A 24,758-nucleotide genomic window follows, 5' to 3' on the forward strand; every position below is an offset into this window, starting at 1 on the left:
CATGCTTTCTGTGGTGGTCTAGATTCTCTTGATTAGAAGACTATCTGTAGCTAGCTTTAGTGTGATTATATGCTCCCGATTATAGGCCGTTTTATACTTTTGAGATCTCTGTGTGACCTTTCTAGTCAGAGAATCTTTAATCCAATGACTAATATTTAATTATTTATTTAATGGCTGGTATTTAATAACAATACTAACAGCCATTTTTCTAATCTGAACTTTACCCCCATTGTACCCTACATTTATTCATTATTTATCCATTCATTTCAATTTCTGTTGGTTTGTGTAGATTTTACATTAATATTTTGTTCAATAATGTTTTGTTTTAATCTTTGCAGAAAAGGCAATAACATTTTTATTTACTTTAAATTGACAAAATGTCAATGCAAAAAACAAATGCAAACCTTTTTGCATAGACAATGTTGAAATGTTCAATACCTTTTTTGTTGCCAAGATTTGAAGGTGTATTGAGTGTTGTAGCCTAGACAGTCCACTTTAATTAATCACAGTCCACTTCAATTAATACAAAAGCACAGAAGCCTTCAACTTTATAGGAGGAAAATAAAGAGCATTTTATTGTTGTCTTTTTGTAAAGGTGGAACATAGCTTCTCAGATTTCCCTGTTATGACCCAACCACACATGCACAAGTACATTCATATAAACAGACACTCTGAGATCAACCGGCCACTTTCAGACTCCACTTACACTCCATACAGTATGTGTATTGCGCCGTTTCTCTCGTTCTCCCTCTCGCTCTTCTTCAGCTCACTTCCCTTTTGTCTTTGTGTTTGTGCGTCATCCACACATGCGGTAATGGGTCATGATAATACTGGGTGTGTGCATAAAAAGCCTGAGGCCGTCAGTGAAAATGTAAGCAAAGGAAAGGGATTTTATGAAATTCAATCAGTTTCATGGGCTTTACATGATGTCCTGCTGGTGCTGTGTGGACTCGCTGACGACCTGGAGGGAGTGAAAAAAAGGGAATGATTAGAGAGAGGGTGTCTGGATAGGATACAGATGACTCACATGCTGCACATAAATGCTGGGGAAACACAAAAGTGCTCAAAAATGTGATACATAATCAGGAACAGAGACAGTGGGGAGAGGCTTTTCTATAAGTTAAAACAGCCCTTTTCCTGCTACAAATCAATACTGGGTTTGTGCAAGACACATACTTTAATAAATGAAGTTCTCCATTTATGCTGTGCAGAAACACTCTGTGATATTCAGCAGAGCAGAAAACAGATATTAACAGTGATACACATGAGAACTGGGGGGTTCTGTTGTGCAACCCAGTGCTGGTTAATAGGGAGCAGAAGGGTTTGGGAAAAGGAAAGAAACAGGCCATGGCTGAACTGAACTTACACACTGAGCACTGAGGGCGTTCATGCCCTTACTAACGTTAGTTGTCCTAGTCTAGAGTAAAATAGAAAATGATTTGGATGATAATAATAATTATATACAGTAGCCTATGTGTTTATGTGTATAACACATGATTTTGAGACTGGACAGTCTGTAAATTCACACGATAATTGTATCAAGAGTTTACAAGCCTGTTAGCAAGTGTTTGTTTGTGCATATGTTACCTCGCCATCTCGGGTCTCAATGGTCTTGATCAGAACTGTTTTCTTCGAGTGGACTTCAGACCCGCGCTGTTGTTGCTGGTGGTGCTGCTCTGGGCTGGTCTCTATGGCAACACAATTCACAACCTCGCCATCATTAAACTCACCCCCACATAGGAAATCCATAAATACTGCGTCTGCATTACTGATATCATCTTTTGCATAACCGATATCAGTTGAGGTTCTCAAAACACAACAAAGCACAAGGAGACCTGAGTATTAAAAAAACAATGGTTTTGCCCCCCCTTGTGGATGAAAAAGAGAGGGGTTTTGCCGTTTTGCTCAACAATATTAATTTAAAGGGATAGTTCATCCAAAATCATTGTTTTAATCATCATTTACTTACCCTCATGTTCTTTCAAAACTGTATGACTTTTTTACTGTGGAACACTTGAGTTTTTTTTTTCTAATTTTTTTTTTTGAAGATGGCATGAAATATATTACTGTTGTACAGTAGAATTTAGCTACGTCTAATAATAATCATCTAATAGTGCAATAATAATAACACTAATAATAATAATAATAATAATAATAATAATAATAAATAAATACAAATGTATTTTTTGTTCAGCTTTTTGTTTGTAATTTTTTTAAATTACATTTTATGCCTTCATTTTGGTTGTCAGAAAAATGTAAATACACAACACAGAATTTCTGAAATAAAACTCTTAAAAAAAACCTTAGAAATTATTACATTGTTGTTTTTATGAATTTATTTAATTAGACATGCTTTTTGATTATAAACGATGAATTAAAACAATACAATTGAATCTAGAAAACTTAAAAAACGGAATGGGGGGGGGGGGCATAGGGCCTCAACATTAAATTTTTGTTAAATATTTAATGAATTTTTGTTAAATTGTATATGTTTCATGATTTCAATTGATTAGACATGCTTTTTAATTTACAAAAAATATATAAAAAATCTAACCATTGAAATGGAGTCCAAAAAAATGAAAACAGAACAAAATGGAATCCAGAAAAACTTAAAAGGAAAAAATGGAATTTGAAAAAATATATATATATTGAATGATTTCAAAGGGCCCTACTTAAAGTTAGTGCAATGTCCAAAGTGTGCTTTCAAATTAAAGTGTATCCCACAGTAGTTTGGAACCCCAGTGACTTTCACTGTGTGCTTCGTAAAATAAATAGTTTTGAACAGCATGATGGTGAGTAAATGATGACAGAATTGTCAGTTTTGATTTAACTATCACTTTAAGTAGGCTAGTGTGAAAGGGGGCTAGTTTCTCTTTTAAAGGACTTACCTCTGAAATTCAAGGAAGAATAGGTCTGCACAGGCAGCGAGATCCTGAAAACAAGAGAAATAATAATAATATGAAATGTTTTGTTAGTTAAGAACAAAAAGCAAAATCTGTCCAAATATCTTCTATCTCTTAGCCTACCTGCTCTCCTCTCCTTCCAGAAGCTTCCTGTAGGTGGCGATCTCCACATCCAATGCCATCTTAACATTCAGCAGATCCTGGTACTCGCGGAGATGGCGAGCCATCTCATCTTTCATTTTTGCGATCTCATTCTCAAGGCGGGTAATGGTGTCCTGATAACCACCGGCCTCACGACCCAGCCGCTCCTCCATCTCCCTCATTTGCCTCATCAGAGACTCATTCTACAAAGCAGAATGATAAAGAGGTAAAGAAAGTGGCAAAAAGAAAGGAGTATGTATGAGTGAAACTGATGTACAGAAGGAAAAGGAAGACTGACTGAATAAATTCAGATGTCTAGTGATGCAGTGCGCCATTGCAGTTGATTCTTTAATTAATCAAATTTAATCATGGAGCAGCAGGGGAAACATTTTAAAGACTTCATAATTAGTAATAATGTGGATTCAGATGTGCAGAGGCTGAGCTAATATTTGTTTTGGCTGGGAAGTAATAACTTGGTTTAAAGCCCATGCACAGGATCTTTAAGGACTTACGGTGCCCTTGAGAGAGTCGATCTCACAGGTGTAGGACTGGATCTGGTGACGGAACTCCATGGTCTCCAGCTTGGCTTGTCTCAGAGCATCATTATTCTTGTTTACCGCCTGGCTCAGATCTGACACCTGTGGGTGGAACACAATAGTTTAACTCCTGGCTACTTTCAGTCTAGACTCTATACTGCATATTGAATAAAGCCTTTGAATTGTATGTGTGCATATCTCTAAAATCTCTTATACAGACCTTAGACTTATACCATTCCTCAGCCTCGGCAATATTCTTGGCAGCAATACCCTCGTACTGCAGGCGGATGTCCCTGAGGGCGGCAGTCAGGTCAGGCTTGGACATGTCCATTTGGATCTGCACCTGACTTTCCTGCATCTGGGTTTGCAGTTCACGGATCTCCTACAGGAAAATGTAAACACAGAAGTTGGCTTCAGAATTAACTTATTTATAACTTGAGGCTTGGTTGGAAGTAAGTATCATTCTGAAAGTGATGCAGGAATCCAACCATAATGTGAACTGTTTAATCGCATGGGAGGGATGGCGAAAAAAAGTGTCTTCATTCTCATGGAACCCAGTATGCTAATGAATGAGACTAAAAATAACGGTTCTTTATTGGCTTTGATGGTTCCATGAAGAGCCTTTAAATGAATAGTTCACCCAAAACTTAAAATGATGTCATCATTTACAAGTTTGAAACACCAATTCAAATATTTTCAATGAAATCTGAGACCTTTCTGTCCCTCCATAGACCTCATTGGTTCTTGAGGAAGCTCAACCGTGCTGCGTAACACACAAGAATGAACCTCATTGGTTCTCGCACATCAAGTACTTGAGCTTCCATTTATCATAAGTGGTGTGTGCGTTGATGAATGTTAATACGTGACTAAAAGCCTAAATTCAAATTCTTTCATCATATATGCGACCGTGTCTCTTCAGAAAATGTTGGACTAAACCGCTCAATTCATGTGGATTAGTTTTAAGATCTCTTTATGAACATTTTTTAAACGTCAAAGTGGTAGTTGCATAGCTGTCAATGGCGGAACAGATTTTATTAAAAACATCTTTATTTGTCTTACAGGTTTGGAACGACATGAGGGTAAGTCGTTTTTGGGTGAACTATCCCTTTAATATCCATGAAACCTTTTCATTGCACAAAAGGTTCTTTATAAAGTTTTCACAACGATGCTATAGAAGAACCATTTTTGGTTCCAAAATTAACTTTTTAGTGAACAGTTCTTCAAAGAGCCATATTTCTTAGTGAAAAAGAACATTTTAGAACAGTTTTTCCACTATAAAGAACCATTTGTGCAATGGGAAGGATCCATGAATGTTGAAGGTTCTTCATGGAACCATTGATGCCAAACAAGAATCTTCAAAATTCTTTCAGATTATTCAAATCGTCTTCACACTAAGAAAAACTGGTTCACTGAAAGGTTATTTGGAGAACCCAAATTGGTTCTTCTATGGCATTGCTGTGAAGAGTGTTGCTGTAATTATAATATTTATTTATTTTTATCTCTGTTGTAATTGTAAGACTGTGAGTCCTTGTAAGGCCTTTTTCTTTTTCCACCGCCCTGCTCACAGCTGTGTCTCAGAGAATCTGTGTCTGTTTAATTATAGGGATGCATCTGTTGCACAGCTTTACACTGTCAATGTGCAGCTGACACACACAGACCCACAGTGACCATTTTATCCTTACATGTCAAATAAAAAGCAGACAGAGCATTTAAAGAACTTGACTTCAGAGGCTCGTGAATAAAAGGTCAGGGGACGTGCTGTATGCTGGGTATGAGAGTGAGGGAGGGATGAACATTTAGTTACGTATAGTCATGGAAAACGTTGAGGAATGTTGCTTTAGATGTAGACAAACCTCCTCGTGGACCTTCTTGAGGAATGCAATCTCTTCATGAAGACCCTCAATACGTCTTTCCAGGTCCAGCCTGGACAGAGTGGCAGCATCTACATCCTACAGAGAGCACAACAATTTTTGTTTGCATTTTTATTTTTCCAAAAATGCTTTGTGTGTATGTGCATGTCTTTCATGTTAATCCCACGTTTAAAAGCAATGCAAAATATAAGAGCCTTAAATTCTGGTCTTTTCAATCAAAGATGATGTAAAATACATACAGCTCTAAAAGCAGAGAGGTTGTTCTCAGCTTCTTCTTTCTGGTGGATCTCCTCTTGAAGTCTGTGGAATACAGAGATATTAGAGTCTTCATATTTTGAAGTAAAAATAAATGAAGTAAATATGACTTAAAACATAGAGTACATTCCTAAAATTGCTCTGACTAGTCTTTACAGTTTAATTAAGATGATTTTTAAAGACGCATATTGTAATTTGTTTGTATGAATTCCCACATAGCCAAAAATAGAGCTTGTTCTATTGTGGCCAAGATGTCCTGCATGTCCTCAGCCTTTCAGATATGCTGAGAGCGATTTGTGAAGTTGTCATTCCTTCATGCACAGAGATTAAGACGGAACATTATATTCTCACAAACTGCTTGGAGTTACACGTAACTCAGGTTGAATGTAAATGTCTCTGACTCCTTTGAAAGAGGTATGTTGTTAATGTGGCACATATCCTGTTTCATGAATGTAATTGTTGGCAGTCAGTTGGCGTCTGATATTTTCATCAGAGAGATGAAAGGAGCTGCCATAAATACTACCATGTCAAAGGTGAAGGCTCTATGGCAATAGAGAGAAATGCAATACTCATAATGTTTCAGTTGTTTTACAATGCTGGGCAGCCAGAACTTATAGCAATTGCTGAAAATCATCTAATGAGTTCTATATCATCTCTATGTGTCAGCACACCATCAGGTTCACTTTAAACAATGTCTATACATAGGAATTGCTAGGCTTTAAACAATTAGTGCTGATAACGTGATGGGCTCTCTGTGGGTCCCTTGAACGCAATGCATTTAGACAGGCCAAAACACACTATGCGCTAGATAAGGTTATTTTTAGGGACACGCATTCTCTGCAGTGCTGGGGGTGTATTGAAGAGGCTAATAATAGCAGTCTAATCTGGGCAATGTGTAATCGGACCCTGGGTCCTTTTGCAAATATAGGAAGAACACTCTTAGACTCTTTCCAACATCATACTCTTACAAGAGTTACACCGGTGGTTGCTCCTTGGGGTTACAAATACCCCGACATAAGTATGTTGTCTTTAACGTCTGAGGTGGTCCTGACCCCTATCTTTCTTGCGTGGTCTCCGTTTCACGTCTACTGCTTGTGTTTTAGAAATCTGGCCATGATGTCATAGAACCCAGGGTATTTTAATACATTTCTTTGCCATACCAATTATAGTGTTTTGGGGAGAAGTTTTGTAGTTAGATGGTAGGTGTAGTTGTCTCATGAATGTCCATTCCCAACTCAATGACTTGCATGAGTTATGAGCACGTCATGACTTCCAGTTTTACACTATGTGGCTTCTGCCAGGCCCCACATATTATATAATAAATGTCACTATGTTTCCATAAAGTGTGCACTTTATGTACGCTGAGAGAAATAAACCAATCTCTACTGTAGGAGATAAACTTTTACTTTACACATTTACTGTCTGGATGAATAGAGCTACTATAGCAATATCCTACCCTGCTAAAGCTTTGCTAACATTCTCCTTAAGTTATGAAAAAGTAATTTCTGAATGTTCTCTGAATGTTCAAAATGTCCAGTTTTTTTAATGTTTCAGAAAAACTTTTTTTCTTGGTTATTAGAATGTTAAGGAAACATTCCATTTTATAATTTTGCAAACATTATAGAAATGTTACTTTTGAATGTTCTCTGAACGTTCTGCAACCAGTAGTAACAAGATTTTAGACAAACATCCAAGCATTTTAGAAGAAAACGTTCCATGAAGAATACTTTTTTTTGTGTGTGATAACTAAATGAATGTTCTATTAACATTACTAGGAGAATGTTCTTTTCACTACTTTGAAAGAACCTCGCCAGAACATTAGCCACAGTTCTCTGTTAGCAAGAAATTGCCTCAAACTTCATGGAAGATGAACACAAAGCTGTCAATCTATATATTTTTTATACTTCAAATTTAAATTCAAAGTAAAGAATCTGAATGAATCGAAAGGTTTACCAAAAGTAACAATTCCTGAATATTTCTTGGAGCGCTCACCTCTGTTTTAGTTTCTGTAGGTCATCGGCCAGGTTGTCTCTCTCTACCTCAACACGAGACCTCTGATTGGTCAGTGCCTCCACCTGTCTGCGGAGCTCCCTCATCTCCTCCTCGTACATCTCTGCAATACGCGTGGGCTCGCGGCCCCGCATACGCTCAATCTCCACTGACAAGGCCTGGTTCTGCTGCTCCAGGAAGCGCACCTTCTCGATGTAGGTGGCAAAACGGTCATTGAGATGTTGCAGCTCTGCCTTCTCATTAGTGCGTGTATTGAGGAAGTCCTGGTTCATGGCATCGGCCAGATTGAAGTCCAGCTTCTCACCAAGACCGGCATAGGAACGGGCCACTGAGCCACCACCGTAGGCGGAGCTGGATGCGCGGTGGCTGGAAAAAATGGGAGAAGCGGAGCTCTTGCTCACCTCATAAACTCTGGAGGACATACGAGTGGACCCAGCAGAACCACGGCCAGAGAAAATGGAGGAGCCCACACCAGAGCCGAAGGTACGACGGTAAGAAGAAGCCGTCTCAGCAGAAGTGGAATACGCCTTGCTCATGACTGGGCCTCTAAGGTTTGTACGAAGTGGGTCACTTAGGGCTGTGTGGTAGAATGAGGGTCAAGCCGCAAAGCTGGGCTATATATAGTGTAGTTACCACCCCCCATATGCACCCACCCACATTTTTTAGTCACTGTTATCACCCCACACACTGGCCCCACTTGTCTTTCTCTTTTCTAAACCTTGCTTCCTCAGCTGTCATGAGGTCTGGTTTCCAGCAGCTGGGTGGAGCAAATGGATAGGGCATGAGGTGGCACAGGTCACGTCATGTAGAATGTGCTGCCATTTCTTCTACTCAGGATAAGCTCTTGTACCAAAGTAAAAATAAAATTGTACTGATAATTCTAAATGATCAATATGGAAGGTCCGTCATTTAAATTTGGATGCATTTATGATAAAGTTATTGGTCATTTTCTTTTCAACTATAATTCCAAATTTTCCATCGCCTTATTTTAATCTAAAATCAGATTTAATCATGATGACATATTGTCTTCAAAGTAATTTTACAGTCCCTGACAAAAGTCTTGTCGCTTGTGTACAAATTGACCTAAAGTGCCGCTGAAATATATTTCTAATCAAGATTTTTTTTACAAGAAATGGCTCATTTTAATCCCACCAGCTTTTGTGATAATGTTTCAGTGAAAAACTAAACTTTCAAAAAGTATTCTAATATTCACAGCTTGGTAAAGCCCATTGAGTCAATTTTTGCAAAGACATAAGTGTTGTCGCCTTGTCATATGAGCTTCAGGTTTGACTAATAATGGATCAATTAGGTCTCAAGTGTGTATAAAAAGAACCCCAGTACACTAGACCTTCACATCAACTGCAACTAGACCTCTGCAAACATGCCTAAGATTCACCCAGAGACTAAAGTTTTGATTATCAAGAGGCTGAAGACCAGATCCACTGCTGATGTGGCAGAAACCTTCAATGTGTCTCAGCGTCAAGTACAGAGGATAAAAAAAAGATTTGAAGAGACTGGAGACGTTTTTGACAAGCCCAGGTCAGGCAGACCCCGCAAGACAACTGCTCGAGAGGACCGTTTGTTTGCTCGAAAATCCAAGGCCAGCCCATTTTCCACTGCAGCAGAGCTCCACGAGACCTGGTCACCTGAAGTCCCTGTGTCAACCAGAACAGTTCTATCGGATTCTGTCTCAAAATGGCCTCCATGGTCGAATCAGTGCCCAGAAGCCAGCACTAAACAAAAGACAATTGAAAAACAGCGTGGCATTTGCCAAGGCCCACAGCCTGCTAAAAGGATGGAAAAGTGGCAGAAGGTGGATTTTTCAGATGAATCTTCTGTTGAATTACACCACAGTCGCCGCAAATATTGCAGGAGACCTACTGGAGCCAGAATGGATCCGAGATTCACCCAGAAAACAGTGAAGTTTGGTGGCGGAAAAATCATGGTCTGGGGTTACATCCAGTATGGGGGTGTGCGAGAGATCTGCAGGGTGGAAGGCAACATCAATAGTCTAAAATTACAAGAAATCTTAGCTACCTCTTATATTCCCAACCATAAAAGAGGCCAAATTCTGCAGCAGGACGGTGCTCCATCGCATACTTCCATCTCCACATCAAAGTTCCTCAAGGCGAAGAAGATCAAGATGCTCCAGGATTGGCCAGCCCAGTCACCAGACATGAACATCATTGAGCATATGTGGGGTAGGATGAAAGAGGACGCATGGAAGACGAAACCAAAGAATATTGATGAACTCTGGGAGGCATGCAAGACTGCTTTCTTAGCTATTCCTGATGATTTCATCAATAAATTGTATGAATCCTTGCCAAACCGCATGGATGCAGTCCTTCAAGCTCATGGAAGTCATACAAGATATTAAATTTGGATCTCACAGCACCACAACTTAATTTGCTGACATATTTTTGTATTTGCTGTAAATTTGTTCAATTTCTGTATAGTCGACAAAACTTTTGTCTTGCCAAAATTTGACCTTTCCGTCTTGATTAAATGATAAATATTTTTTCTGTGAACATTATTTATTTCAGTGCATTAAACATCATTTGGGAGGGTTTTAGCTTTTCATATGAGCTATTTCTAACACCAATTAATTAATTAAAAGTCAGGTTAATATCAGGTATTTCTAGAAAATAGATAAGTGACAAGACTTTTGTCAGGGACTGTAGAGCCCTTAAACTGTAAAAAAAGATGGAAGACGCATCTTCACTCTCTTTCATTGTAGAAAAGTGAAGCTGGCAATGTCCCAATATGGTGATTGATGATATCTTGCACTGATTTGGGACCTGAGGCTGCACAGTAATGAACTCGGGACCGGAGTCTGCGCAGTAGTGAGCGTGAAGTGGAGCTGCGGTATCAGCAGAATCGGTTTGTATAGTTTACTGCAGAACAGCGCATTATGTCGGTGTGAAATAAACAGTTATGGAAATGTAGAAATTAAAGTCAAGCTCTAATCTCCACCCAAAAAGGAGGAGATCCTCGGTTACTACTTTGCTCAGAGAAGCTGTCAATCTCAGCTGCCAATCATAATGTCACACCCCCCTGTTTTTATAGCATCAAATAATTAACTATTAATATTTTATAATAATAATAGATTAAACTTAAACTTATTATTAAAAACGAACATTTGAACTACGAACGAACTTATACAAGCATGATAAACCTACCTAAAATGACAAAAACTGTATTTGGAAAAAGTTCATTTGAAGTGTAATTTAATTTAAATGTTAATTTTGTCTCATGTCCCATTTGATTAATGGGAACAACCACCTGGGGGACATGGAAACATTTCCACTTTTCAGGACTTTTCAGGCACACTTGGCCCCTACTCAGCAAACAAAATGTGTTTTGCTAACATTCTCATTAAAGGAGACCGCTTATGCAAAATTCACTTCTACATGGTGTTTGAACATAAATGTGTGTTACAACCACCCTATAGTGGTAAAAATCCACCCAGTCCTCTTTTTTTAATCCCCACAAATCATAAGCAGTGTCTCAGAACTAGCCATTTGCAGTTTTTGTAGTCACGTGTTTGACTGCCGTTCCATTGCAGTTTCACGGGTAGAAGGTTGGAAAAACACAGTTACGGGTTGCCTGGATCAGAGCATTAGTTTAATAGTTTACTACTGCTATCTGTGCCCATACGTCGGGTGTGTGGTCTCAGAAAACCATATATGAGAACTTTAGACTGAAATGGGTTTAAAACACATGTATATAATCATCTTTCATGGTGATGAAGAATTGCAATGTCGCGTCATGTGAGCGTGACTGAGATAGAGATGATAATCAAAACCAAACAGATGTTTTGTTCTTTTTTGGTAGAGTATACTACTAGGCACCTGTAGGCTCCGCCCTCTTCTGGGAAGCAGAGTGGGGAGCAGCAGCTCATTTGCATTTAAAGATACATGCACAAAAAGCATGTTTTTTGATAGCATTCAAATAAAGTTTAAAGGGGACCTATGATGCCCCTTTTCATAAGATGTAATATAAGTCTCAAGTGTCCTCAGAATGTGTCTGTGAAGTTTCAGCCAAAAATACCCCATAGATAATTTATTATCATGTTGTAAATGCCCATTTTTGAGTGTATGTTTTATAGACTGAATCTGATTACTTGGTTCCTCTTATGTACAGTGATGTAGGAATAGTTTTATTATACTGATTGCACTATGTAGTATTTTTGCAGTAAAATATCCAAAAACCACTAGGCCAGTGTTATATATTTTGTTCAGTTGAGTTCTTACAATATCCCAAATGTTTCCAACTATTTGTAAATTGTGATAAAATTGCTATTTTAACTAAGGACCGGGACGTTTCAGCATAGCGTTTGAGCGAGTCGCCTGTCAATCGCGTCATATCTGCATTACCCTCGGTTTTAGTCTGCAGAATCGCTTTTCTCTTTAATCCAGTACCTGTCCTGTAGACCCGTTCGCAATTTGGTGTTGGGGGAATTTCTCATTTGAACTGAGTTAGTGGGTCCCTAGACATGAAAAATTACAGAGGTGCTCGTCCGCCATAGTGCCACGAATGACGTAGTGGTCAAATCAAATATGGCCGCCGATGGATGATGATGAAAATCCAACTTCTATGTTTCTGAATGTATATACACATGTAATACCTCCATTTAGACTTCCTATTGTATGTGGAATTAATTTCTGATATTGTTATGACCATAATGTATGAATTTTGACCTTTAACAGGCATGGTCAAGGTAATTTTCCTATTCAGAAGACCTTGGCCATAACTTGGCCATTATTAGGAATAAAAGCCAGATGCAATAAATTTAATTCTACTAAATCTGACATTTAACATTCATTGCTAATATTTTTTTTAACATTAAGGATCATCTTGTCATTGAAATATCAAGGTCAACATATTTTTTTATAAAAAAATATTTTTTCTTTATAGTCACTTATTATTGTTTCCTTCAATTATTTGTTTTAATTATAACAAGACATGAAGAGAAGAAATGTAACAATTATAAACATCCTCTTTGAAGTTTTAGTTTAATTGGGTGTTAGTACAATGATATAAAATAAAACAATTGGGTGCAAATAAAACTATGTAGCAATAGCCTGACAAGATGTTGGGCCTGGGAACTTCCCATTGGCAGGGCTCAATCTGAGAGGCGGGATAAACGGTTGTCTTTCAAATTCACTCTGCACGCAATAGGATAGAGCTACAACCAACCAGAGCAACGAAGAAGGTGAAGTGGAACTAGTTGATAGATTAAACTTTCGCTGTATCCGGTCGGCAAAACTCCGAACACATCTTCCTTTCTTAAGAATGATTTCAGTACCGTTCTTTTCTCAAAGAAAAGCTTAACTCTGAGTCTTCCAGAGTCGCGGCCAAAGCCAATTCGAAAGAACGCTGTTTGCCAGCTTCTTTGTTTACAAGTAGCACGCGGAACCTCCGCAACTCTGCCGTCATTATATTAAGCCCGCCCGCCCACCGAATCTATACACAATTTGATTGGCCTGACCAGAGTTTGTTTTTTACAGCTCACAATTCAACGAAGAGTTGCTAGACTACCCTGGCTGCAAATTAGCTTTGCTGCCGCTAGGGTGTGTCTAGATTTCTAAGCTAAAGAAGCAATAACACTGATACAAATTACATCATATCAAATTAACTAAAAGGGCACCATATAGTCTGATTTCTCTCAAAGTGTACTGTATGTGTTCATGCATGTTAGTGGGATGGGTTTTTACAGGATGATTTTTCCATGGCAGAATATGGTGCATGAACTTCAGCAGCACAAAAGCCACATCGGCGATTGTCACACTTGCCTGCACACTTACTTAAGCCCCTTTCACACTGCACGTCGGACCCGCAATATTCCCGGAGCATTGCCGGGTCGCCTTCTGTGTGAAAGCAACCACGTCCCGGGATTGATTACCGAATTCGACCCGGGTCGGGGACCTAGTAATATTGCGGTATTCGACCCGGGACGTGCGCTGTGTGAACAAAAGCCGAAACTAATGCCGCAACGTGTACATAGTTATAGTGCGACTCCTAGAGCTTGTTTTTTCAATAATACAACCCTGCAGTGCCAGAAGAGCTAGTCGGTGTTTTAAACGCAGAGAGTGTTCGTATACAAAAGAAACTAAAATGAAACAAGCAGAAATGAGCGCAAACTGGACACAAGTCGAGACCACGGAGCTCCTTACTATCCGCGCTGAAGCTGAGATCGCTCGCCGTTATACGTCACATCCGGATGTCACGTGTCAACTCGACCCGGGACCGTTAAGCGTTGTGTGTGAAAGCGCACATATTACGGCATTTCGCTGGCAGTGTGAATGGACCAAATCTAGCAGCCCGGGAACAAATGCCGGGTCGCATTATCCGTGTATTTGCCGGAATCGCAGTGTGAAAGGGGCTTCACTGTGAGCAGACTTGGTGGTATGGACTTCAGACATTTTGATGGCAGGGGTGTCCCAAAGTTGCAAGCAAGTGGCATGTTGTATGAACCAGAAAAGCCCCTCGTTGGATGTGGCCTCTGATCCCACTAATTGTGGAAGGGAGAGCATCAATTCCAGAACTTCCACTGGTGTAGATTTCTATCCTGAAATCATCAAATGTCTTAGCTGCATCTTGCTCTGTCAAGGTGTCTGCCTCTTCAAAGTTGGCTAAGTATTGCACTGGGTCAGAAGCCATAGCACTATGTTTAGTCCCCACGTTGCTCATACAGTCATCTCCAGTCAGAATATGTCTTTTAACCACTGTCTTTGTCAGTGACGCATCAAGATGATAGCATGCTCACTGTTGATCAATTGGTGCGATGCTCAATAGTGAGATGAAGTGAGAAGTATCTGTTGATACTCCTGGTAAAATACAAGAAAAGTTAAATCTTGTCCTCTTATTTTTTGTGAACTCTAGTATTGTATACACAATACACAGTATAAGGGCAGACTATAAATTTAGTTAGTTCGCATGTACATGTCTTTTGAGATTCTTCAAAATAGGAAAATGACTATGACCATGCCATTTGGGGGGGGGGGGGGTGAAATGCTGTTTCCTGCATACTGAGCTTTTTCCACTGTTAAAGACTTGGATTCCCATCCTAAACATAGACAAAGTTTCAAAAACTAATGTTGGACGTTTGATGGAGTATTTCTGTGTCAAAAATACTCCTTCCGGTTTCTCACAAGTTTCGGAGAGTTTTTTTCGAGTATGGGTCGGCTTGACGTTAATAGAGCGGAAGGTCCTTGTATGGGCCGTATGGGCTCTTCTCCCGGTAGGGTGAGCGCGCGCGTGTGACTAGAGCGAGAGAGGAAATGCACGCCCATAAACACTTCGCGCCGCTCTCCACTTTATTCCTATGGGTGACATCAAGCGACTTCAACGCTTCAGCACAGCATTCTGGGAAGGCAGCTCTGCATTTGAACCGATTTGAACGCAAAAATTACGGGAAGCTTCACAACATCGCTTCAGTCGCGTCTCAAAGTGGATCTCTACACTTACTGCTGTCACAGGACTTCACCAAATCATACAAAGAAGTGTGTTTTTGACGGAGCGGTCCCAGCGATAAAGGTTCGGTCCTGCTTTGGAAGCAGCCGGTGAGTTAAACTGCTTCAGATGTCTGTGCTGTCGGCTATCGTCGCGTGAGTAAACATCAGTAAACGACACGATCGCGTGCTTCGTCATTCAAATGCGCTAACGGACTCCATTGTTGTTCTCTGTATAACGTTACACTAGTATGACGTGCAAAACCGTTTTGCTTGCTACTGCTAAGTTTAGTCGCACACAATAGTCCATAAACCGAATCAAACTGCGAGTAAACACACAAATCCTGCTGTTAATTTTTCTCCTGTTCAATTTATTTCACCCTCCGAATCTGATTCTGGATCATATATCTATTAGCTGAGATAGCCATGGGTTTCTCCACGCTTGAGGACGTCAACGCTTTGTCCGCTCTCGTCATTCTCCGCCCACTCGATACGCCTCCAGGCGCTCGTTTTTTTCCGGAAAGACTCTGTACAGCCCATATTTCTTTTATAAATATAATAAAACTAGACTTTTTAGACTAGAAAAGACTTTTCGGAGATATGAAGGATGCAATACTACTCTATAGGTACTCAAGATTGACATGAGATTGACTAGAACTGAGTGTTTCACCCCCCCTTTAATGTCAAAATCACCCAAAATGGTCATATCAATAGCAGAAATGAATTCCACATACCATAATTAGTCAAAATAGAGGTATTACATGTGTATAAACATTCAGAAACAAATATGTTGGATTTTCATCGTCATCCGATGGCGGCCATATTTGATTTGACCACTACGTCATTCGTGGCACTATGGCGGACGAGCACCTCTGTAATTTTTCATGTCTAGGGACCCACTAACTCAGTTCAAATGAGAAATTCCCCCAACACCAAATTGCGAACGGGTCTACAGGCCAGGTCCAGGATTACTTAGCAGTGTGAACATGTCACAGCAGCGCCGAGCGAACGCACAGAGTAACGTCATTACATCATTTTAAACACACTTAAATGTATCTAATATGATAAACAGAGCTGAGTTACCTTATAATCATGACCGGAAAAAGCGGAAGTCCACGCGCCCGGTGACTGTGTCCTGTCCAGTCATAATAAAAGTCCCGGTACTCGCGAGCCGTGTGTTTGTATAACAATCGCTCCGGCGTCCGTGCTCAGCTCCACAATCCTGCTCTGCTTTACACTACAGTAACGTTAATAACCGCATTCATGAACATGATTTCTGCCCGAGTCCTATTTTCCACCCGCTGTGAGGTGAAGACCACATGTCCCAAGATACTGCGCTCACACTTGGCGTCATCAAACTACGCCTTTGTTTAGAATATGCGCCCTCCAGTGGACGGAAAGTTGCATAGTGCACCTTTAAATGTTTGACAGTTTTAGGCTATGGGCTATGATCCAGCTAACAAAAATATGGTCTAAGAAATATGGTCTAAGAAATATGGTTTGGGCCACTGAATCCGCATTAACGACAACAGTTGGGGCATCAGCCTTAGTCCTAATGGGTTGTTATCATAGCTATCCAAATCCAGTGTTCTGTATTTTCCGTACGTGAGTATTTGTTGTAGCTGGCTATAAAAAAAAAAAAAAAAACAGTTGTGTACTGTGCTAATTAATTGAGATTCCCTTTCGAGAGAGGTTCCTCGTATTACGTATGGGAAAAACTCCTTTTCTCGAGAATGTGAAGCAAAACTTTTAATAAAGGTATCTATGTAAAGCGCAGTGAGCTGCACGGCCATAGCCCAGCGCGAGGAGCGCTCTGATTGGCCGGGCTGCGGCAACTGCAGGAACCTATGGTGAGGCGGCTGAGAGGAACGAACCAATGGGGGGCGTTCCAGAAGCCCGCCGAAAAAGGTGCTTATATTTGCATACAGGAGGCTATATAAGACCCTAATTCGCCATAGGTGTCAGATTTTATCTCCTTCAGCGATACCTTCGCTGGTCTCCGGAAGAAGCACCGCCGTTGAAAAGGCACCAGCGGAACCTGCAGCTGAGGACGACGGACTCCCTCTCCGCCTTCTCTGCCGTTCCAGCTACGCCATCCGGCGTTATATATCCTTTAAACTGTGTCTATGTTGAGTGTTATATGTGTTTGTGTGTGTTGCCGCTGCAACGCCACTTCTAGAGCTTACAGGCTTGTTCTACTCGAGGACTCTCTCGTTCCGCCGCGTCGTTAAGCGCCGCGGAAAGACGGAGCTCTTCTCACTCTCCCTCTGCTCTCGTCCCGTCGCGCTGAATAGCGCCGCGGAAAGAGAGAATGTTAGAGGACATGAGCACACTCAAGCCGAAGCTCTCTTCACTCTGCCGCCGCCGCGGCTCTTCTTCCGCCGCTGCCACAGAGTTGTTCCCACTCTTCTCTCATTCCGTCGCGCTACAGCCGCGGACAGAGAATACTAGAGTGAATAGGCGAACTCGAGCCGAAGCTCTCGTCACTATACCGTCGCGCTGAGGAGGCGCCGCGGACAGACGGAGTTTTTCCTCAGTCTTCCTCTTCTCTAGTTCAGTCGCGATATCGCCGCGGACAGAGAATACTAGAGTGAATAAACAAACTCGAGCCGAAGCTCTCGCCGTGCTAGAAGCGCCGCGGACAGAGTTTTACCTCACGCTTCCAATTCTCTCGTCCTGTCGCTCTATCGCCGCGGACAGAGAATACTAGAGTGAATAAACAAACTCGAGCCGAAGCTCTCGCCGTGCTAGAAGCGCCGCGGACAGAGTTTTACCTCACGCTTCCAATTCTCTCGTCCTGTCGCTCTATCGCCGCGGACAGAGAATACTAGAGTGAATAAACAAACTCGAGCCGAAGCTCTCGCCGTGCTAGAAGCGCCGCGGACAGAGTTTTACCTCACGCTTCCAATTCTCTCGTCCTGTCGCTCTATCGCCGCGGACAGAGAATACTAGAGTGAATAAACAAACTCGAGCCGAAGCTCTCGCCGTGCTAGAAGCGCCGCGGACAGAGTTTTACCTCACGCTTCCAATTCTCTCGTCCTGTCGCTCTATCGCCGCGGACAGAGAATACTAGAGTGAATAAACAAACTCGAGCCGAAGCTCTCGCCGTGCTAGAAGCGCCGCGGACAGAGTTTTACCTCACGCTTCCAATTCTCTCGTCCTGTCGCTCTATCGCCGCGGACAGAGAATACTAGAGTGAATAAACAAACTCGAGCCGAAGCTCTCGCCGTGCTAGAAGCGCCGCGGACAGAGTTTTACCTCACGCTTCCAATTCTCTCGTCCTGTTGCTCTATCGCCGCGGACAGAGAATACTAGAGTGAATAAACTAACTCGAGCCGAAGCTCTCGCCGTGCTAGAAGCGCCGCGGACAGAGTTTTTCCTCATGCTTCCAATTCTCGTTCAGTCGCGCTGTCGCCGCGGACAGAGAATACTAGAGTGAATAAACAAACTCGAGCCGAAGCTCTCGCCGTGCTCATTCTACCGCCGCCGTGCTGAAGCGCTGCGGACAGAGAATACTAGAGTAAGTTAGACGAGCGAGCTCGGGCTGTTGGGTATGTCAAGAACAATGTTGCTGCAGCGCGCGCTTACTGCCAAGGAAGTTGTAATGGCTGCCTTGTCATGATAGCGCGCGCCCCTTCCACAGCGCGTTGCTGACTAGAGCGCGGCTTACGTCATAGCACGCGCTCACTGTCAGAGCATAAGGGCGTCGGAAAATGGCTGCCAAGCTAAGCCCTTTTTTCACTCTATCACTTCCAGTCCCCTTTATTCAGGCGGCTGGAAAGGTTTTTACACTGTAGACAAAGTGTCCACTACACAGTGTGCACCCCTACATAAGCACTGTTAATTCAGCCTCACAAAATCACAAATAAATCCCGCCGCGGCCGGATTACACCATATAAAGTCAACTAGCCTTATTGCAGTCAACTAGCCTGTGGTCAAACACGCTTGTCTGCATGCGCGCTTTCAGTCTAGACTAGAGCATAACGGCATTGTGGAATGGCTCACATACCACCCGCACTTCCTTACATTCTCCCAGTTCCCTTAAGTTAAGTGACTGGAGATGAAATATTGCAGTCAACTAGCCTGTGTTAAACACGCTCGTCTGCACACTAATGCTGTGTGCGTTTACCCCTGTGGATTTGCTCACTGGTTTGCACCGTGGGTGTTCTACGTAGGTTGTGCGCCACTGCACATTGTTTACACTACACACAAAAGAGCTTTCTATGTAGGAAATGTGCCCACTTTACAGTCTGCACTCCTGCACCCAAGCACTTTTCACAAAGTTCACTCTCGCACACACAATATAAATGTGAGGCGTGCGCCCACTGCAAAGCCTGCACCGCCAAAACTAACACTATCCCCACAGTGTTACAAGCAGTGTTACAGCACAAGCAACCCGGCTAACAGGCCCCTATTACTAAGCGGCCAGCCCCCGAATCTAATTCAACCCCTGGCTTTACGAGCCCAGGCCTGGCAGGCCATTCCTGGTATATAATATTGGGTGTTGAACATATAAAACGAGGTTCTCGCTACAGTTTTGCTCGCAGACCCCGCGATTCAAGCCGTGGTCGAGCCCTCTGTAAGAAGCAGTGTCAGTCACGTGCTTCTCGCTGAGGCATTGAGACTGTTAAAGGAGAGAGCGGCGAAAACAGTACACCCGACGCTAGCGAGTCAGGTTTTTACTGTCGCTAATTCCTCATGCTGAAAATGGGTGGCGGTCTCAGGCCCATTTTCCAGGCATCTGAACAAAGCACTTATGACACGCTCGTTTCAAGGTGCTGACGGTGAAACAAATCCTCGCGCACATTCGCCCCGGGGATTGGGTTTTCTCAATAGATCTGAAAAACGCATACTTCACGTTACGATAACCCCCCACCCCCACTACAGGCCATTCTTGAGATTCGCCTTCGAGGGGCAGGCTTATCAGTACAGTCATTGTCATAGACTCAAGACTTACGGCATAAGAACCACCACGTCTTGATAATGTACATAAAATCGCTAGGGCAGCCGAGATCAGACTCTGTTCACTGCATGGCTAAGCATCTCCTTTTATGGGCAGAGCACAATCTGAGCTCCCTAAGGGCGGCTTACGTGCCAGGTATTCTGAATCAGGGTCCGGACATGTTATCCAGAGGACCCATGTCCCCAGGGGGATGGTCCCTTTACCCGCAAACAATTCAGCTCACACAGCACACGCTGCCCAATATTTTTTCTGCAAACGCAGGGATGCCCTGGCCCATGTTGGCCCAGACTCCCTCTATATGTTCCCTCCGATCGCGATCCAGCTGCAGCCTGTGCTTTTTAATAGCCCCACTTTGGAAGAACCGCACATGGTTCTCCATACTGTTTCAGCTGTCAGACACAGCCCCATGCCTATTCTGCCAATGAAAGGGAAGGTCTGGCATCCCCGAGCTGTGGGCCCTCCACGTATGGCCCATCAACGGTATCCGGGAACCTCTCTGACAAGTTATGAACACTATTTCGGAAGCTAGAGCCCCTGCTATCTGGCAGCTCTGCTTTGAAGTGGTCAGTGGTTTTCTAACCAATGTGCTACGCGAAACATCGACGCACACTCATGCGAACTGGCGGAACCGCTCGCTTTCTCCAAGAGCTAATGGATGCGGGTCTTCCCCCCTCCATACTCGGGGTGTGTGTCTCCGCCATAGCAGCTAGCCACGCTCCGATCGCGGCACATTCACTAGGGAAAAGTGATCTTATTGTGTGTTTTCTTAAAGGGGCCAGGAGATTCAGCCCGCTTTGCCCCTACCTCGGTCCCTATTTGGGACCTCGCCATGGTTTTGGAGGCCGTGAAGGGTTCCCCCTCCTAACCACTTCAGAACACGAGCTTGAAGCACATATCACTCAAAACCTTTTTCTGCTGGCTGTGGCCTCGGTTAACCGAGTGGGTGGCTTACCTGCACTCTCCGTGAGCCCTTCCTGTCTTGAGTTTGGGTCCAGCAACTTCAAGGTTGTGCTCAAACCGAGGCATGGTTTTATGCTGAAAGTGCTATCAACCCCTTCAGTATGCAGGTCTTTGCACTGCTTAACCCGCGTCTCAGAGAGAATGAGACGCAAACCTATTCTGCCCAGTCAGAGCATTGAGATTGTATCTAGAGCGCTCCGCCCCCTTCAGGCAGTCGGATCAGCTCTTCATTGCTTCGGTGGCCGCACTAAAGTTTGTGCTGTCATGAAACAGTCTCTCACACTGGATAGTGGATGCAGTCCCACTAGCATATAGGTCCAGGACCTAACCTGTCCTACAGGCATTTAAGCCCACTCCTCTAGAGGCATGGCCTCATCTTGGGCTTGGTCGTGTGACATTTCTTTGGAAGATATCTGTGCGGCGGCAGGCTGGGCCTCTCCGTCCACTTTTATCAGATTCTACAAGTTGGAGGTTCCAGCTCTACAAGCAGGGCTTCTCTCCATCTAGGCTCTATCTTGACCCTGGCAAACAGATTGCCTTACATTTTGGCCTGTACACATTAGTCCTTAAGCACTATTCTTTCATCATAAGATCCGACTATGTCCGATCAGCTGTTCAAACGAACCGACTCTTCCGGTTCTTCATTCCCCTTATAAGCCGCCTCTGTCGGTGTCTCGGGGGTTTATAACATGTGCTTTGGGTATACTGGGTCAGTCAGCACACACGGCGCTTTACATTGTGTTCCCATACGTAATACGAGGAACCTCTCTCGAAAGGGAACGTACTCGGTTACTTTCGTAACCTCGGTTCCCTGAGAGAGAGGAACGAGTATTACGTTCCGTGCCGTGTTTATGCTTCTCAGGTATCGCTTCAGTCGATCTTAAAACCTGACACCTATGGCGAATTAGGGTCTTATATAGCCTCCTGTATGCAAATATAAGCACCTTTTTCGGCGGGCTTCTGGAACGCCCCCCATTGGTTCGTTCCTCTCAGCCGCCTCACCATAGGTTCCTGCAGTTGCCGCAGCCCGGCCAATCAGAGCGCTCCTCGCGCTGGGCTATGGCCGTGCAGCTCACTGCGCTTTACATAGATACCTTTATTAAAAGTTTTGCTTCACATTCTCGAGAAAAGGAGTTTTTCCCATACGTAATACTCGTTCCTCTCTCTCAGGGAACCGAGGTTACGAAAGTAACCGAGTACGTTTGTTACAGCTCTTACAGGTTGTTGGCTTTGTTTGTTTCGTTGCTTCTATTGCTCTACCCTTTTTTGTAAGTCGCTTTGGATAAAAGCGTCTGCTAAATGATTAAATGTAAATGTAAATGTAAGAATGTTTAGCTAACATAAAGTTATGAAAACATTATTTCTGAATGTTCTCTGAACATTCTAAACGTCGTTTTTCAAATGTTTTAAAAAACCCTTTTTCTTGGTTATTAATTATACGAACGTTACATTCCGTTTTATCATTCTGAACGTTTTATCATCCTGAATCATTCTTTTATCATTCAGAACGTTTTAACATTGTTTTTACAACAAATCATCGAAATGCTTTCATTTAAATGTCAACGCTGTAAAACACACAGCAGTCAGCTGTTAATAACATAACTGAATAAAACATTACACATTCTCTACTGCTGACCAGAGTCCTATTGAGAATCATTTGTGAGGGTAGCCTATGTTATTTATTGCAGTGTTTAAGATTTTTGAGCACTTTTTGACCACAGGGGCACCAATCACATACATTCCAATCGCATATAAAAGATTTAACTAATATTAGCAATAATATTTATACATGTGTATTCTGTATAAAAATACAACACTTAATCAAGTGTTTTGAGATTGTTGAGTCTCTGCCCCATCAAGTCCACCCTTTTTCAAAGAGGCCCTTAGGAAAGCAGCCAGTGACTGGGCTCATACTGGAAGTCTATTAATAGCCATGACAGCAGCAGCTGTGGAGTAACATCGCAACTTCTCAGGCACTATGGTATAGCCTGGGGAGCAGGAAGAGCTATGGGGGTTGAAGCGACAGAGATCTTATTTGGTATCACATATATTTGATGACACAAATACACAATTTCATTACTCTGATTTCCCAGGTGCAATGTAAGAGTTTATGACACAAGAAAAACTAATTAAGAACATCTCATCATCGAAAGGATGATGTGATATATCTAAAATAATAAGCCCTCCTCACATGATGGCATAATATTTTATATAGCTGAAAGCATTTAGAGACAAAAACATTTTTTATTTTTTATTTATTTAGTTCTTTTTGGTCAACAATCAAAATTCCAGTTGCAATCATTTTACACAAAATAGCACTAGTCATATGGGTACATACATACAATACTGTATATGCATGCACACATACATAACCATAAAATAAAAACATTTTTTTTTTTTTAACAAAATAAAAAATAAAATAAAGTTTACACTCTTATTGACCAAAGGTGTAGGCTGAAGCTAAAGCTTATTATGCCTACCCTTAACTCCACACAAGCTGCACTAATTGACATTAATTTAATACATCAAATATAAGATATTCTCAATGTGTGTTTGGAAGAACATACATCGTTATTATTATATTTTTCATATTTATTATTATTATTATTATTACCATTATCATTTCCATTACCACTACCATCAGTTATCATTGCCATCATCATTTGTTATATTTTTTCATAACTAGTCCTTTATAAATTATTTTAAACTGTATTAATGAATTAGCCTTTTTTAATTCATCAGGGAAGCTATTCCACACCTGAACACCTTTATTTGATGGGCAGTTTCTTCTTAAATTGGTTCTACAATATGGTATATCAAACACATATGTCCCTCTAAGAGCATAATTACTGTCTCTCAAATTAAACATCGCTTGCAAGGACTGTGGGAGTAAGTGTTGCCTTGCCTTAAACACCAATATAGTAGTATACAAATCTACCATATCATAGAATTTTAATGTTTTCAGCTCAGTAAACAAAGAATTTGTTGGGGTATTATATGGAGAATGTGTGATTATTCTGATGGCCTTTTTTTGTAATAGAAAAACTGGAGTAGTTCTAGATGTATATGTATTTCCCCAGATTTCTATTCCATATGTTAAATATGGAGTGATGACAGTACTGTACAATATATATAATGCAATTTTATTCAAAATATATTGCAATTTATATAAAATTGCAATTGTTTTTGATATTTTCTTTTGAACATTTTGTGTATGATATGTCCATGCCATTTTATGATCTATAATCACTCCTAAAAACTTAATGTAATTAACTCTTTCTAATATATTATTATCAATTTTAAGTTTAATATCATTTTCTATAATTTTATTACTAAATACCATGAATTTTGTTTTAGATAAATTTAAAGATAATTTATTTGAATCGAACCAGCTCTTTAGTTTGTACAGTTCTCTCTCCACTACCATTACCAACTCTTCCAGATTTGGACCTGAGATCAAACATGAGATGAAACAGATTTTGCATTTGCTTAAATGGCAATACGTGGATTTTTTTCTAATTAAAGTAACATTAATCTGTACATTGTTTAACATTATCAATAATGCCATTGATGCAAAAGAAAGTAGAACATATTTCAGGATTGTCACCAACACAAATGTATAATATTCATTATTTTATTTTCTCATTTGAACTCAAATTGTAACA

At 41.5% G+C, this 24,758-nt stretch overlaps 1 protein-coding gene across 2 annotated transcripts; it reads right to left on the bottom strand.

The window, feature by feature from the left end:
* Positions 1 to 547: 547 nt before the first annotated feature.
* desma (desmin a) lies at positions 548 to 8,314 on the bottom strand. 2 transcript variants are annotated; one of them, XM_067443491.1, is made up of 10 exons: positions 7,699 to 8,314; positions 5,691 to 5,751; positions 5,434 to 5,529; positions 3,801 to 3,962; positions 3,557 to 3,682; positions 3,027 to 3,247; positions 2,889 to 2,932; positions 1,588 to 1,688; positions 1,367 to 1,417; positions 548 to 961 (listed from the first exon to the last, which is right to left on the bottom strand). In XM_067443491.1, the coding sequence occupies exons 1-10, from the start codon at positions 8,250 to 8,252 to the stop codon at positions 920 to 922; spliced, it is 1,458 nt and encodes a 485-aa protein (XP_067299592.1). In that variant the 5' UTR covers positions 8,253 to 8,314; the 3' UTR covers positions 548 to 919. The 2 variants fall into 2 exon arrangements, with proteins under 2 accessions (XP_067299592.1, XP_067299593.1); XM_067443492.1 differs by lacking the exon at positions 1,367 to 1,417.
* Positions 8,315 to 24,758: the final 16,444 nt, after the last annotated feature.

This window comes from Pseudorasbora parva, chromosome 5 (assembly GCF_024679245.1).
Source record: "Pseudorasbora parva isolate DD20220531a chromosome 5, ASM2467924v1, whole genome shotgun sequence".
NCBI lineage: Eukaryota > Metazoa > Chordata > Actinopteri > Cypriniformes > Gobionidae > Pseudorasbora > Pseudorasbora parva.